This window comes from Canis aureus, chromosome 6 (genome assembly GCF_053574225.1).
Source record: "Canis aureus isolate CA01 chromosome 6, VMU_Caureus_v.1.0, whole genome shotgun sequence".
Classification (NCBI taxonomy): domain Eukaryota; kingdom Metazoa; phylum Chordata; class Mammalia; order Carnivora; family Canidae; genus Canis; species Canis aureus.
This window is the reverse complement of record NC_135616.1, coordinates 76,467,090-76,484,926: the sequence shown is the minus strand read 5'-3', so window position 1 is coordinate 76,484,926 and position 17,837 is coordinate 76,467,090. Positions and strand designations below refer to the sequence as shown.

The 17,837-nt window shown below is 36.7% G+C and overlaps 2 protein-coding genes across 20 annotated transcripts in view; one reads left to right on the top strand and one right to left on the bottom strand.

Annotated features, from left to right (window-relative positions):
* The window catches only part of LOC144316452 (uncharacterized), a 58,743-nt gene extending 44,213 nt beyond the window's left edge, over positions 1-14,530 (top strand). Inside the window, exons 5-8 of one of the 14 annotated variants that reach the window (XM_077902378.1) lie at positions 63-103; positions 9,625-9,710; positions 12,298-12,353; positions 13,902-14,530. In XM_077902378.1, the coding sequence (XP_077758504.1) occupies positions 63-103; positions 9,625-9,635 (52 nt within the window). In that variant the 3' untranslated portion in view covers positions 9,636-9,710; positions 12,298-12,353; positions 13,902-14,530. Of the gene's footprint in view, positions 1-62; positions 104-9,624; positions 9,711-10,182; positions 10,361-12,297; positions 12,390-13,901 lie in introns of those variants that run through there. The other 13 variants (XM_077902367.1, XM_077902366.1, XM_077902375.1 and 10 more) reach the window with 13 other exon arrangements.
* The window catches only part of NEK7 (NIMA related kinase 7), a 157,985-nt gene that overhangs the window by 95,687 nt on the left and 44,461 nt on the right, over positions 1-17,837 (bottom strand). The window lies entirely within an intron of this gene.

The following is a 17,837-nucleotide window of genomic DNA, read 5'->3' as shown; positions in this document are numbered from 1 at the left end:
TTCCCTAATCTAATATCTCATAGTTCTAACATAAGCCTTACTGTTTTATCTTTCACATTTAGATCTATAACTGACCTGGAATTAAATTTTTGTATGACACAAGGTAAAGTCAATATTTAGGTTTTTTTCTATATGGATATCCAATTGATTTCACATCATATATTGAAATAGTCTTTACTCCACCTCCCACTACACTACTATGTCATCCTTGCCATATATCAAAGGACACCATACTTACATAAATTCATACATACACACACACACACACACACACACACACACACACACACTGCAACCTTGCTAAATTCATTTATTCAAGTAGATTTTTGGAGATTCTTGCCCCATTGTAATGACTAGAACTTCCAGTACAATGAACCTAAGTAGAGAGCAAACATCCTTTTATGATTCCTTTCAGGGTTGGGGAGGAAAGATTTTCTGTCACCCTTCATGGTTCTTCTAGCTGCTGTAAGAATCAAATTGACATGAGACAGGTTAACAGGAGAAAGGTTTGATAACATATATATCTTCCATATACATAGGAGCAACTCAGGGAAATTGAGCAGCTCCCCAACCTGGTCAAAGCCATCAACTTAAATACTGCCTTCAGCCAAAGACAAAGATGTTGGGAGTCATTTGTGGGAAGTTACCAGGAAAAGCACAGTAAACAACATAGTAAGGTTGCTATGCAGATTTAACTCACTGCTATCTCTAGGAATTTCTCATCAATTTCTAGGAATTGAGTCAAACCCTCTTTCTGGTACAGCAAGGGAGACCTCTTATAAATGGGAGCTTTTTCTTATAAATGTCTCATACAAAAGGATAATTTATAGTTGGTTCTTAGAGCTTTTCCTGTGTTTGCAGTATCGTTAACCAGCTTAAAATAATCAATATGTCAAAGACATATATCTTAGAAAAATATGGTCCCTTCACATTAATAATGTAAGATGTACATTTTTCGTAGATGTCTTAATTTATCAGGTTGAGACACTGTCTTCTATTCTTACTTTGCTAAAATATTTTTTAAAAAATAGATGTTAAATTTCTGTCAAATGCTTTTTCTGTATCTGAGATGATTATATAGCTTTTTTTGTTTGTTAAAATGTTGAAGTATGGTGACTCATTTTTTAATGTTAAGCTGGTATTCATTTCTGAGATGAACTTCATTTGGTCATGATATATAATCATATTTATCTATTTTTGGATTGGATTTTATATACTGTTAGATCCAAGGAGGGGAGGAGAGGAAAGGAGAAAGAGAACTCTGGTAATGAATTAAAATCTTTTACTGTGAAATCCAAATCATTAAAATCAGCATTTCATATCTAGTGTCCCACAGTGTCCCACATCTAGTATCACAAAATACTCCGTGAAAAAAAGGGTTTCCAGGTCAAAGACCTCTACGAAATACTACTTACAATATAAATCACTACTAGAGCCTCATAATAAATAATGGGATTTTAAAGGATCCAAGCATGCCTGCAGCTGATAAAAAACAAACTCTTTTAAAACCTCACTTATGTTTAACTTAATCATAAAATGCTTTCTTTGTGTAACATTTTCTAATATCCCACAATTTGACTAATCCTAAGAGCACAGTTGAGAAATTTGTGCTAGCTTATAATATAATAAAGTGGACTTTATCATACCTATCAATGAATGACAATGTCGAAGTCAACAAAATTATGAAGGAAGGAAGCCAAAGTAAAACAAAACAAAACACCGAAACCAAAAAACCATAAAAATCAAAGAAACCATATAAGTGATTTAACCTAACACTCTGCATAACAGAGTATTCATTTCTACAGTATCCTTGACAAAGGTCAAAATGCCTATGCTTAGAAATTTAACATCTGTATGAAATTCTCGTATTTCGTGTAAGCTTAATATGTACAATGAATAAAAAGCAACAAAATTTTCTTTGCATAATATCTAACATGGTTCTATGCGTCACTAGATTCTTAATGCTATTACAAAAGAATGTGTCAAGGCTTATATACTTCATACCATTATCATATTATCAAATGCCAGAAATATTCATATTTTATCTCCACTAATCTCATCATAAATAAAAATACATTTTAATATGCAAGATATGTTAAATATGTATTCAACCTTCTAGATTATTAATTCCATATCGCAGGGACCTGTATGTGTCATCCACAGCTGTATCCCCAGTGCTTAGGTCAACGCTTGGCACAAAATAGGTGCTGAATCAATATTGATTTAATGAATGAATGCATGTATGTCTGCCATAAAAACATCAAATAATTATTATTACAGTTTAATAAGTCTAAAGTCATTGTGAGGAAATCATGATCAAATTCATAATCAATTCACCAAATTGGGCAACCAATCTTTAATCAAAAAAGGCTGCCCAAAGAAGGTGCTGCCTAAATTGGGTTTTAAATAATGAAGAGGAAAAGTTTAACAAGGTTTAGATGAGCCAAGGAAGAGAAGAATTCTGGAAATTGGAAAAAAACACATGAAAATACCCAAAAGCATAGCACAACACCTTATAAAGTAGGTTCAAATTAAAGTTGGCAGGTAGTAGGAGATAGGTGGTGGAGAGTTTGTAGTGGCAGGTAGAAGGAGATAGGTGGTGGAGAGTTTGTAGTAGAAGGTTACCTTAACAACAAAGAGGTGTCAGCTCATGAAAAAAATTACGATATTTACTTTATTCAGTTGGTACAAGAGAGTTAATGTTGGGTTTCAAGCACATAAGAGAGAGAATTCCACTACTTGTGAAAGACAGTCTTTCTTGTCATGTGACAGAGTAGAGGAGTTCACAAACATAAGCAAGAACAGTTACGAAGCTATGGCAACAGGGGTGCCTTGGTGGCTCAGTGGTTGGGCGTCTGCCTTTGGCTCAGGGCATGATCCCAGAGTCCTGGGATCGAGTCCCACATCGGGCTCCCTGCAAGGAGCCTGCTTCTCCCTCAGCCTGTGTCTCTGCCTCTCTCTCTGAGTCTCTCATGAATAAATAAATAAAATCTTTAAAAAAAGAAAAGAAGAAGTTGTTATGGCAACAGTCAAGAGATGATAAGGCCCCTCACCAAGGTCCTCTTGACCTCACCCAGATTTCAACACAACTGAGAATCTCACTTTCCTAAAATGTTCTGTGATCTCTTACTCTTCTGGCTTGTCTCCTACACTACAGCTGTTGTAAGTTCCTATTCCTACCTAACTTTTTTTTTCTTTGAGATAGAACAAATGAGAGAGAGCAAGAGCAAATGAGCAGGGGGGAGAGGGAGAAGCCCCCCCCCCCCACTGCGGGGGTCACTCCCAGGACACCCTGGGATCGTGACCTGAGCTGAAGGCTAATGCTTAACTGACTGAGCCACCCAGGCGCCCCTGCTACCTAACATTTATATTGGAGTGCTCTAAGACTTAAATCTTCTTTTTTTTGGGGGGGGGGGGGGGGGGCACCTGGGTGGCTCAGTTGGTTGAGCATCTGATCCTTGGTTTGGGCTCAGGTCATGATCTCATGGGACAGGACATGGGACTAAGCCCTGTCCCAGGCCCTGTGTGCTCAGCTCAGTAGGGAGTCTGCCTGAAGATGGCTTTCCCTCTACCTCTCTCCTGACTCGTATGCACATGCTCACACATGCATTCTCTCCCCCTCCTTTCTAAAATAAATAAATCTCTTTTAAACATCTTTTTCTTTAAACCTGTCTCTGAAGTCATCCCATCCAGTCCGATGACTCTGAATACCATCTTTATATGATTATTATGAAATCTGTACCTCTACTACAGTCGTATGTTCTGAGCTCTGAGTTACAAACACCAATATCCAACTGTCTATATATCTCTACCGTGAATCAAGAATTCCATCTCCCATCCTTCCAAAAAATAAATTAAAAAAATAAAATAATGCTCTTCCTCTAATATTCTTTATCTCTTTGTATGTATCACCATCTTCTCAGCTGGTCTGGCCCCTAAAATCTCAAGCTTCTGGGTTTTGGGGACTCTTTATCTGAGGACCCCAAAGACCTTTTGTGCCTGTGGGTCATGTTTCTATCAGTATTTCCCATAATCGAAATTAAAACTGAAAAATTATTAAAATACATACTAATTCATTTACAAATAACAGCAATAACCCCATTACATGTTTATGCAAATTTTTATGGAAAATAACTATATTTTAAAAAATAAGAGAGGCACTGCCTTACATTTTGCAAGTTTCGTTAATGTCTGTCTTCAGAGAAGCAGCTCTACATCAATCTGTTCAAATATGTTGTTTTGGCAAGAGTATATTTTTTAAAATCTGGTCTTATACAAATGTATAGTTGGAAAATAGAGGAATATTTTAATATCCAATATAGATATCACTGTGGATATTCTCCTTTGATAGTACACCAAACTTGACAGGTGGCAAATTCTTAAAGGTTAACTGCCATGTGGACTCTCAAATCAATGAACTTTTTTTTACTATGTTATGTCTTTTACTCATGCTTGATTTTGTAACACCATGCATTGGTCATCTGGAAAATTTTAGTTCATTGGGTTACTCAGATCATCTAAACATTGACCATTTCATTAAATGAATCAAAAAAAATTTTTTTCCTTAATCCCACAACTAATTTTGTCAGAAAAGTCTTCAAATATGAGAAGACATCACAGTCATAGTGATGAATATAACTTCTCTAAAATTCCAATTTTCACTTTAAAAGTTCAAATTTTGTCATTAGTGATAAATAATATCCAGTTGTTTTTTCATTAAATGACTGGCACTTAATTTTCAAGAGAATGTCCACAAAACACCCAAGTGTGAAAAGTCTTTCAGTCATTCTTCCAAGCAGAAATGGTGCTTGTGAAAACAGCAGCTGCTCAGCTTGCTCTTCAAACAACTGCACAAATGCTTTGCCTTGATACAATTTTGATTTGCTGCAATAGTACTAAGATTTCTTTCCATTTCATCACACATATTAAAAGACATGTACTCAAAAGTCGAGATTTGATAAAAAATAGTAATACTCTTTAACTGCTTCACCAAAGACATTCAAAAATGAAAGTCAAGGGGCACCTGGGTGGCTAAGTCGGTTGAGTACCTTCTGCTCAGGTCATAATCCCAGGGTCCTGGAATTGAGCCCCCCAACGGCCTCCCTGCTCAGTGGGGAGACTGCTTCTCCCACTCCCTCTGCCTGCCACTTTCTCTGCTTGTGCTCTCTCCATTAAATAAATAAATAAATAAATAAATAAATAAATAAATAAATAAATAAATAAAATGAAAGTTGCATTTATTATAATTACAGAACATGTAAAGAATACAAAGGCTACTCTATACTATAGTGCAGTGTGTGCACTGATTCAAGTTAAGACATCAGTGGTTTAACAAATAATGTCTTATATTGTAAGAATTGTCTGATCTTGCAGACCACTTCAAAGAGCCCCAAGGTCCCCACCCAATCCCCCACCATCCCCAGAAGTCTGTAGATCTTACTTTCAGAATAGGTGGTCTAATCAAAAACCTAAAATTCATTCTTTATCCTTGTTTTCCCCCTCAATTTCCAGTTCCCTAAATCTAACATATCAGTAAGTGCCAGTTGTTCTGTTTCCAAAATATATTTCAGATTTGTCCATGGTCTTCTATCATCACAAATAAGACCCTATAAGGTTATCACTATAATTCCACTCGGTACTACTACAAGAGCCTACTAACTGTCCCTCTTTTCTTTTTTTTTTTTTTTTTTATTGGTGTTCAGTTTACTAACATACAGAATAACACCCAGTGCCCGTCACCCATTCACTCCCACCCCCCGCCCTCCTCCCCTTCTTTTCCACCAGTCTTCTCACAGTGATATTCTGAAAACATAAATCAAATCATGACACTCACATTGCACTGAACTAAAATCCCAACTCCTTGCCAAATACCCCAGGGCCCTGTAAATAACCTCCTGTCCACCTCTTCTACATTTGCTCATCCCAGACTCTCTCACTGCCTGCCTTCTACCAGCGTGGAACCCCTTTTCTTTTCTTTAAACCTGCTAAGTCTTTCCTAGTGTCAGGGCCTTTATACTTGCTGTCCTCTACGCTCAGAACCCCTGAACAGCTGTCAAAATCAGGCCTATCCTACCCAATCCTCTCCAGAGTAGCTGCCCCCATCACTGTTCTATCATCATGCCTGTTTCTACATATTGGGCAATTATAATAATCTGTAATTATCTTTTTTTTTACTTGTTTATTATCTATCTCCTCTGCTATAATGCAAATAAACATGAAGACAGGAACTGGTCACTTTATTTCTTGTTATATTCCCCAGCAAGTACCTGGCAAAAAAAATGGGCACTTAATAAACATCTGTTGAATGAATGAAAAATGAAGGAAAATGAAGAATACAGTACATATTGTAGAGTTGCTTATGTTTAGATGTTTAAGACTTGTGACTGATCAGATATGGCCGGTAACAGAAAAGGAAGTTAAAGATGAAGCCAAAATTCATCTTTAGCATGGAGTGCAGGGGAGTATATAGTGGTAGCACCATCCAAACTAGACAGCAGAGGAGAAATCAAAATACGGTGGGTATTAGGATGAGCAAGACATAGGATGAGGATGGTACAGGAAAAACTACGAATTATTAGGAGAAAGACTATAAATATCAAGTTTTTAACAGCTAAATTTTGCCAACTAGAATCTTTGGAAAGGGAGAGTTTAATACATGGTCTTGTAATTCTCATACCACTTAGCTGTTTATTAAGTTAAGGCTTTTTGTTTTTTTTAAAGATTTTATTTATTCATGAGAGACACAGAGAGAGGCAGAAACATAGGCAGAGGGAGAAGCAGGCTGCTGTGAGTCTCCTCACAAGGAGCCTGGTGTGGGACTTGATCCCTGAACTGGGATCATGCCCTGAGCCACCCAGGCATCCCAAGCTAAGGCTTTATAATGTGTTTGAAAACTGTTCTTCTTTTAAGCATATTACAGGTCCCCAAAATTTTTAAAAAACTACAAATATTTTCATATATATCCACAAACTCGGTGCACATTAAAGTCTTCCCATACTCCTGTGTGTAGTTACATATTTTGCAGAAAATAAAACTACAAAATTAGGAGCCTGAATTTGAGAAGTAGAAGCTAACTCAATGACAAAACTGTTTAGTCTTAAAAATTGTCAGTGTGCTAAATTTCATAATTCATATGACCTTGGTAAGAAAATTATGAAACAAAACATACTATACATATTATAATAATAAATAATATAGCCCTCAGAGAGACTATATCAGATAACTATCTTAACTTGCTGGAACAGCATTACGTACCATTCCCTAAATAAGATTACCTTTCTTAATTCCCATTTTAATAAATTTATAAAATTTATAAATCCCTGAGATAATTGTAAGCAAATTAAATCATGCTAAGTGTATATTTTTTTCTTATTATTTGAACTAAGTAACCACATTTAATGTATTAATTTTAGCCAAAATCTTAATCGAAATGAGAAGCTTTATTTTAAGTCTCTAAACATCTTCAATGAATTCCACCTTTAAAGATTTAGTACCTTTTTAAAGAGTTGAATTAAAATAAACCAACATATATTTCTAAACACTAACTTGATTGTTAATTATAAAATGTAGTATTAAAACTGATATAACAGAATAAAAAGGATGACATATATATTTGCAAGAAAATCATTTGATGCATTTTAATTGTGATCATAATTTTCGTTAAAAAAAACTGACTAGCCATTACAGAAAAAAATACCTCAAGTTATAGTTAATATTAAAGAAGCTTAGCTGAAAAAAAATTCCTCCATCTTACAACAAAAATTACTTAACAGTAAAGTCATATAAAGTCAATCTTGTATTCTTTCAAATTCAACTTCTAAACTTAAAACTTAAAGATGCTATTTATTAAAAAAGACTGTTTCCAAATAGTTTGATAAATCAACCATGCTATCCAGTTTCTGTGCAACCAATTCTTGACACAATGTGAAATCTTAAATATGAAACTATATATATGTATATATAAATCTGAAGAGATTTTTAGATAAAATTTCAAAGTTTTTCTTGATTTTTTAAAATTCTAAGAGATGAAGTAAGGGATCCCTGGGTGGCTCAGTGGTTTAGCGCCTGTCTTTGGCTCAGGGCATGATCCTGGAGTCCCAGGATCGAGTCCCACTTCGGGCTCCTGGCATGGAGCCTGCTTCTCCCTCCTCCTATGTCTCTGCCTCTCCCTCTATCATAAATAAATAAATAAATCTTTAAAAAAAATTCTAAAGAGATGACATATACTAATCAAAAGTTATTTAATACTGTCCTTTTCTTAAAGTTTCCCTTCAATTATCAGGGTTATTCATAAGATCTCCAATATTCTCTCTAGTTATAACATTTAAATATTCTATGAGAAAATGTTAATGAGATATATTTTCATTGACCAAAACAGCTATAACTTAAAAGTAACTAAAAAGAGGGTCAACTGTATTAAAATAGCAACACCACTCTAATCCAAAAGAATGTAATTGGTTTAAGTATATCTGATACCGAAAAAATAAAAGAGTATCATAGAAATTTTAGGTGACTGATACTTGACAGAGTCTAAATACTCAAATCCAAAACTAAACATTTTTATTGGCCCAAAAGTCACCATTCAACAGTATTCCTAACCTCACCTTCCTGTCTGCATTTACCTGAATATTTCCCATAATCAAGCAAGTGACATTTACATACCAGATAACACAAAGAAAATTAAGTAGAAGTACTTAAAACATCAATAGTTCATTCATACATTTCTGTTATAAGTAAGTTTTTAAGAGCTACTAAAATAATTCTCAGATCTTTGAAGAGAATGATGAATGTATACATCACAATCTCAAAATTTATAACTAAAAACATTAAAGTAATCCAGTATCCAATCTTAGCTTCTAACTGCCATTCTTCACATAGAGGAGCTGGGGCTCTTAGAGAAATGGTTGACTCCAGCTGGGGCTGGGAAAGTACAAGCCAACCCTAAACATCATGTTGTGCCAGAAAATACGGCAGTGTGTAAAGAACAGTGTGAACAACAACAACAAAAAAGAACAGTGTGAATATGTCAAAAGGACACAGAAGCTAGCTTGAATGGATTCCTGCTGGCCACATTTGAAACAATTTGAGAGTAACAGATGATATAACCCACTAAAATAAAATAAGCTATTAGTCCATAAAGGTATAAATTAATAGTGAAAAGGGGGAAGCTATTCCTTACAAGATAATGTTACCTCATAGAGAAAGAATGATGTAATTGTGAAATCACTATTTGCCAGTCATCAGGGAAATAACTGATCTAGGAAAGAGACATCAATGCAATGGATGTTAACTTAGAGGGAACAAGTTACTTTCAGTGTCTGTATCTAACTTTCAGTGTCTGTATCTAACTACCCTTACAGACATACATACAATCACCAAAAATAATAATAATTACAAAAGGATAAAGCATAAAATTATGGTAGAGAACCTTTGTTAAATGAGGAAAGCTAACATCACCAAGTAATGGAACATACAGACATCATGTGTCTCCCAACATGATACACTTGGAAGAAAACCTAACTTCTGTGATAGTCCCCCCAAAACCGCAAACCTTGAATTTAAACATAAGGTAAACCTAAATTAGGTATATCTATGAAGTAACTGGCATGTATTCTCCAAATCTAGCAATGTCCTAAAAGGCAAAGAAGCACTGAAGTACTTACTGTTCCAGACTCAAAGAGGGAGGAGGGACACAAACAAGTGAATGCAAGGTACAATCCAAGATTTTCAATTCCTAAATAGCACGTTATTGGGTAATCTGAACAATGAAATTTAAATAAGGTCTCTATATTAGTAATAATACTGTAACAATGTCAATGCCCTGACTTTTATAATTTTATAATAGACACATGAGCAAATGTCCGTGTTTTCAGAAAATGCGCAATGAGGTACTTAGGGGTAACAAGGACATCATGCCTACAACCAGTTCCAAATGTCTCATTTTTATACATATATGCAATAAAACAAATGTAATCAAATCAACACTAGGGAAATCAAAATGAAGATTATATGGAAATTCTGGGTTCTATTTTTATAACTTTTCTACAAATCTGAAAGTATATCAAAATTAAAAGTTAAAAAATAAATTTAAAGATATAATATAAAAAAGAACATTAAATACACTTTATCAGTGTCAACAGAGAAACAGATGCATACACAAAATCTTGCATGTCTTTTAATCAGAATTACTGTATTGCTGGGACGCCTGGTGTCCCAGCGGTTGAGCATCTCGTCTGCCTTTGGCTCAGTGTGTGATCGGTGAGTCCTGGGATCGAGTCCTGCATCAGGCTCCCTGCAAGGAGCCTGCTTCTACCTCTGCCTGTGTCTCTCTGCCTCTCCCTCTGTGTCTCTCATGAGTAAATAAAGAAAATCTTTAAAAAAAAAAAGAATACTGTATTGCTAACAGAAAATATGTTACTTAATAAACTCTTCAGTCAAGTCATTACTATAATTCAATAATCTAATCTATTATTTCTCAACTTCAGAAACTCATTCTTTCTGTAAGCTTATCATAAAATAGTCTCTTAAAATATTATTTATACTGTTTTGCTACCAAAAAAGTTCCTATTAAATACTAAATACCTCAAACTAATGAAAAATAAACACGTGTATAACATGTCATAAATCAAAATGGTTCATTTTCTGGAATGGCCCAACATTTCAAGGAGACTTAAAACTACACAATCTGTAGAAGAGATCTATGTACAGGATTTTCATATTTCATTCCTTTGTACCAATGATAACCATATTGTTACTTATCTAATACTTTTTCCTATTACTAAAGACTCTGAAAGCTATTTCCTGCTACTTGTTAGAAAACATTTAAGTATTCTCAACAAAGGAATGAGTTAAAAATGGCAACCCAAGTATAAAATAATAAAATCACAGCAAAGGAAAAAAATAGGTCTAATTCCAGTTTAAATCTAGCTCGACAGTCTCCATAAAACAGAGTGTTCTGGCTTAATTTTGTTAACAGTCTAATAGGCACAAAGAAATGTACATTATAAATAAACATAAAACATGTTGAATATCACTGATAAATATAAATTTAAGCAACAGTGAATTATAAAATTGATAGCTTATCAAAATGATACATTTTTAAATGATACATAATGCTTATATGAGTATAATAACCTTTCTAGAAAATAATACAACAAACATTAAAAATCTTTCATACACTTACTCAGTACTCTGAATCCCACAATGCTATCCTAAAGACATTAATCAGTGACTGAATTTTGGATTACATACAAAAATGTTTATTAGAAAAGCATTAAGGAAGAAAATTAGGAATAATGTAAATATCCAACAATATAAAAATGGCTAAATAAATTACAGTGCATACATAAAATGGAACACTAGACTTACAACATGTAATTTTTCAGTGATATTTAAAGATGTACCTAGTATAGGGGCACCTGGGTTGCTCAGTCAGTAAAGCATCTGCCTTCTATTTAGGTCATGATCCTGATATTCTGGGATCAAGTCCAGCATTAGGTTCCCTGCTCATGGAGGAGTCGGCTTCTCTCTCTACCTCTGCCCCTCCTCCATGCTTGTGCTCTCAACTCTCTCTCTCTCGCTCTCAAATAAAAATCTTTAAAAAAAGAAGTTCTAAAAAAGGGATGTACCCAATGTAATATAGAGTGAAAAAGCAAGACTCAGAGACAAATTTCCATATTATATGTACTCAAAGGATACTTTTCTTATCACTACTGACTAGTTCATTGGTAACTAAGCTATCTATCTTGCCAAAATATAAATAAGGGTAGTACATTTTATTTTATATATCAGTGTATTCCCAACAGTGCCTGGTACACAGTTAAATATACAGAAAATATATATTTCCCTATGATCTTTAATAGGAATTCCTAATATACCAAATCAAAACTGTAACCTGCTTAATAAAAATATAAATTATCTTAAAACTGTTTTTAAGAAAAGCATATTTGAGGGTGCTTGGGTGACTCAGTTAAGCATCTGACCTCAGTTCAGGTCATGATCTCTGGGTCCTGGGATGGAGCTCTGTGTTGGGTTCCATGCTTAGCGGGGAATCTGCTCCTCCCTCTCTCCCTCTACGCCCCCGCCACCCATGCATGCACGCGCGCTCTCTTTCTCTAATAATATTTAAATAAACTAAGAATAGAAAAACATATTTGTATACCCATATGGGTATGAAAAATGGTATGGGCAATCTTTGTTTTCATAATGGCAAAATGTTTTCAGAGGGAAAATTGTTCTGAATTAGCAATTAGTTACACAAAATAAAATATTTTTTAATCTGCTTTAATATTATCATAGAGCTATGGAAGTACAGAATTAAAAGACCAGTATCTAAGAGATGAAGGAAACCAGAAGTGAGTCCAACATCTAAGTGATTTTTCTTTTTTCATGTAAGTGTCATACTGATTGTAGAGGGTGTTTATGATGCTGAGATCTTGTACAGTATTTCTTCAGCCTCTTGGCTACAAAACAAAAATTGTAGCCCATGGTTCCACAAAGGGCTGTGGTGAACACCTCCACATTTGAGTGGAGACCTTGAAAGTCTTAACCCTAGTACACAAACCTCAGCATTAAATCATCTGTAACCCTGAAATTGAATTGAGGTGATCTCTGATAGCTACTATCCCCAGGCACCTCACAGAAACAAATAAAAACACATTCTGGAGACAGATAATATCTTAGCCTTAAAATTATTTCTACAAATTATTTCTGCACATCTAAAAGCCAAAACAAATTAAAAAAATAATCAGGTGCTCAAGCAAACAAGACCACAGAACAAAAATCAGCAGAAAGAACGTGCAGAATGATAATGATCTTGCATAAAAGGCTAAAGGAATAACAGATGAAGGCAACAGGGCAAATTTAAATAGATATCATCTGCATGAATCAAAAGAGGAAAGTGATTACAGCGTTAAACCTAGAATGGAAAACCTTAAAATCGATATATAAATATAAGGGGTAAATGAGTTGAAAGTGTTTTAAGGTTCCTATCAGAATGTCTGGGACAGGACCACTGGGTCAGTGGGTTAAGTGTCCGACTCTTGATTTTGGCTCAGATCATAATCTCAGGGTTGTGAGATCGAGCCCCAAGTTGAGCCAAGGTGGGCGCAGAGACTGCTTAAGATTCTGTCTCCCTCCATCTCCCTCCTTTTTCTCTCCTTCCTTTTCTCAAAAAAAAAAAAAAAATGTCTGGGACAAGTTAAAGTACAAATTAGCATTATCCTTATCCTCAATTTATTTTTCTAGTCTACAGATCTTTTTAAATAAGATCTTTTTTATGATATAATTTATATACAGTAAAACTGTCATTTTTTGTGTTTTCATGTGCAATTTCTCTAAGTTTTGAAAATATAACCACCACCACATTCAAAATTAGAACAGTTCCATCAGCCCATATAATTCTCTCCTGTCCCTTGATAGTCAAGTCCTCCCGCAATGCCTGGTAACCACTGATGTGTATTCTATACTTATAGTTCTTCCTTTTCTAGAAGAACATATAAATGAGAACCGTATAGAACACAGCCTTTTGAGTACAGCTTCTTCTCACACAGCATGATTTGAGACCCATCTATGTTGCTGCATGCAGCTTGTTCCTTTATATTGCTGAGTACTACTCCACTGTATGCATATACCACAGTTTATTAATCCACTTTCCAACTGTACATCTGCATTGTTTCCAGTTTTGGACAATTATAAAAAAAGTCATTATAAACACTGGCATACAGGTTCACACATAAGTTTTCATTTCCCATGGGTAAATATCTAGGAATGGAGTTGCTGGTTAGATAATAGATTTTAGTTAAGTATGCATGTGAAATAGTTCTATTTGGTAGAACAAGAAATCAGATCAGATCATCTTCCTTGTGGTCTCAGTGATGTTCTCTTTACTCATTTTTTTACAGCTTATTACTCTAGTAACACTACCACAGAATACCGGATGTCCTATTTGCCTACTGGATTTGTATTTTTGTCAAGTCATCAAGTGAAGAGAAAGGAAATAAGAGATAGAATTTCTATTAAAAATTATAGTAAAACAAGAAGTATAATAAACCTTTCAATTCTGTGAAAAATATACATTACTTCCCTTGAGTACTCAATAAATTAGAGTAAGTCTAAAATAAAATAGCTAATTGTATACTGAAAGAATAAAAATGCTGTATTTTCATTGGAAAATTAAGGCCATTATGAGACAGATATTTATGAATTCCTACTCCTATTTCTAAAACATGCATATGGCTAACTGGTCAGGAGGAATGGAATATTGAAAAAACAGAATGCAGATAACCAGAGAAATATGTAAACTATAAAATATAAGCTTTTTTATTTGGGATAACTTGTGTGGAATGTTTTTTCAAGACACTGAAATGAAGAAAAGTTCATAGCACTTGGCAAACATCTTTTTCTTTGAACTAAATCTTTTTAGAGCTGTTGCTATACTTTAGGTATGTTCCCTAAAACAGGTGAAAAAAAGAATTCTACATTAAGATGCAAGTAAGTGTCCAATGAAATACCATGTAAAACTGACTGACATTGAAGCATCCCTGAAGTAACAAAATAAAGGTTGAGATAAGCAGGACTAATGTTTTTATTATGGTTCTTGCTGACACCTGCTGGCCCAATTTTATCTTCCTCCTTAATATGCATTATGTTAAAAGCCTCAGACACGAAGGTTTGTATCATATAAAACAGAATCCTTAGATTAATCAATGGACCACCAACGCAAAAGCTAAATGAGCACAATCAGCCAACCAACCACTTCCCATACCCACTGACTTACTGAAATCAGTGTTGTGGCTTTACTATAACTCACTTCACATTGAATTTAATTAATTAAATGATTATCTAATATTCTGATTCTGCCTTATTTAATTCTGAGACTTAATTCTAAGTTTGGAGTTACATTTTTTTTAACTTAAACTGCACAGTCAATGCACATTACAATTCAAAAATGCCAGAAAATGGATGCCTTTAAAACTATACAGGTAATTTTTTGGTTTGCCTTAGCACATCTAACATCCTCTACTTATAAAATAATAACATATGGCACTAAGACCTCAAGATTTTACTCTCTCCCCACCCTCCTTCTTTACCCTAAACTCATTAAAAAAAAATATGGAAGGGAAGCAGCAGTTTCTTCTTCAAAGAAACTTCAGTGTTTCCCATTCCTAACATTAAAAAGACAGATAATGATGATGCACAACTAGACTTGAGAACTATACAGTATTTGAACGTAACAGGTATTGGGTTCAATCTATTTTCAGTTAAGCTCTTTGTGTCCAGGCTGAAAATGATGAACATTCTGGCAATGGCTGCCAAAACTGCCACCTGTGTTGGCCCCACTAATAAAGCTGTTTTAGACTCAGGCAAAGAACATGAAGGAAGCAGCTCGTGCTCAACTTCTTTCTGAGTCTAAACTGGATCCAAACAGACACAAGCAATAGCGTTTTTATTCAAGGACACTGGTAACTTAGTGGAAGGAGAAGGGGGAACTGCAACTGCAGCAGGAGCTCTGGACAATCCCAATGGGTTCCTGCTGTTGTCAAGTGTCATCCTTATATGTTATTACGTATTAAAAAAAAAAAAAAAAAGGAAAACTGACACGGAATACAAACACCTCAGGCACATACAGAGGTCTCTTCTGAATGTCTCTTCCTTTTTTCACACCCATCTGAAGTCCTCCACTAGTTTCAAATTCATATATAAACGGATTTATTCCCCAAATTACAATATTTGGAATAGTCATTTCAGACAGTATCTATAAATGAAATATGAGTCTATTTTTTTAAATAATAAATAGGTCTAAGCTATTAAACTTAAAAAAAATTTAAGCATCTTAATATTTGCTGGTTTGAGAGATATATGCCAAATCTGCCAAATCACAGTTACAGCACAACAAAAAACAAAAGATATGGCTCATCTCTAGTCTAGTTAAGACTCGTCTCTATAGTTCTCTATTGTATCGTCAAAATACAAAGACTACTACTCTCCTGAAAAGGATCTATGCATAACAACTTATAATAGAAAACAGGAAGGAAAACCATAGTAAACCCACTGAACTCAACCTCTGTCACTTTCTAACCCACAGATTCAGCTAATGTCTCTTTTTCCAAGCTCTTGGTACTAGCAGCCCCTGCCTTAGGCCCAGGAGTGGGGTTGATTCTTCCATTATTTCTGCCCCTACTGTTCCTGCCATAGTATTTTACTGATTAAGAAGTGTTTTCATATATACATATATACTCCTCTCAATACTGCCTCCAAAAACGGGTTTTGCCCTCCTAAACCCAGTAAAACTGACTGAGTCAACAACAGGATCATGTTCCCTTCTTTGGTAGAGTTAGCAATGTCCCACACAGAAATCCTTGCTTCCCTCGGGCGTTAAAGAAACAGAGTTCTTAAGTGTTTGTTTGAAACACTGCTTCTCAAACTTTTCCATGAGCTTGAGGATAAGGCCTATTCCTGGAAGCTGGGAGTGTGGCTAGAGGTCCACGTAAAAGAGAAATTCATGCACAGTCTACTTTCTCTTTTTAAAAGATGAGAAAGGTTTCCATTCTCCTCTTCACCATATAAAACACTTCTTCCCCCCCTCCCAAAAAGCTGCAAGTGTCACCAACACCCCAGGAAGCCGGTGTCAGGCAGCAGCTTGTGAGGTGCAGCCCTCAGTGACCACGACCTGTCATAACCGGACTCTCCACCCCAAATCTCAGCGTTGCACCTTCTAAAGGGCTGTGATACATCATCGATATCAACGGCCTCCAATTTTACATAAAGCTTTTAATCGCAAAGATTAGCAGACTTCCGAAATTACTGGCAGGGCGCAGAAACCCCTACAAATGCCATCTGAAGGGTTCATGAAAATGTCATATTAAGTGTTCTATTTTAAAAGCACTTGTAATTCCAATGTGTTGATGCTCGCTTAAAAAGCAGCAGCAGGGCTGCTCGGGTGGCTCAGTGGTGGAGCGTCTGCCTTGGGCCCAGGGCATGACCCTAGGATCCTGGGATCGAGTCCCTCATCGGCCTCCCCACAGGGAGCCTGCTTCTCCCTCCTCCTGTGTCTCCACCTCTCTGCATCTCTCATGAATAAATAAAATCTTAAAAAAAAAAATTTAAAAAAAAAACAGCAGCAGCAGCAACACTTCATTAACCAACAAATTTTTGCTTCTATTTTTTTTCCTTGCGCCTCCTCCTCCCTGAGCCAGAGTGGACCCGGGTAAGGGGGCGCTGGGGCACAACAGGCCGGGGCACACCCCCCACGGAGGGCAGAAGGGACAGTAGGGGAGCCCAGCCTGCCCACCTTGTGCACGCAGCATGGCAGGTGCAGATGCGGGTGCAGGTGCAGGTATGGGTGCAGGTGCGGGTGTGGGAACCGATGCGGGTGCACGTGCGGGTACAGGTGCAGGTGCAGGTACAGGTACTGGTGTTGGTGATGGTGCAGGTGCAGGTACAAGTGCGGGTGCAGGTGCGGGTGCAGGTGAGGGTGCACGTGAAGGTGCGGGTGCAGGTACAGGTGCGGGTGCAGGTGCGGATGCAGGCGCGGCACGGTCCGCCGTGGGCCACCAGCCTGGGGTACCACCTTCCCGGACGAGCGTCCGCGGAGGGCACAGCGCCAGGCAGGCCTCCCCTGCCAATCCCGGGCCAGCTGAGGGCTCTAGGGCGAGGGGTGGCGCGGGGAGGGCGGCCTCGGCCAGTGGAACCCAGGCTGCAGGCTGGGGCGGCCCGCGCGGCGCCTGAGTTCTCTGCGGTGGAGACAGGCCGCGGCTCCAGGACCGCTGCCCGTGGAGGGCGCCCCACGGGGCGCAGGCGGGGCGCAGGCAGGACGCGGGGCGGGGAAGGCCGGCGCA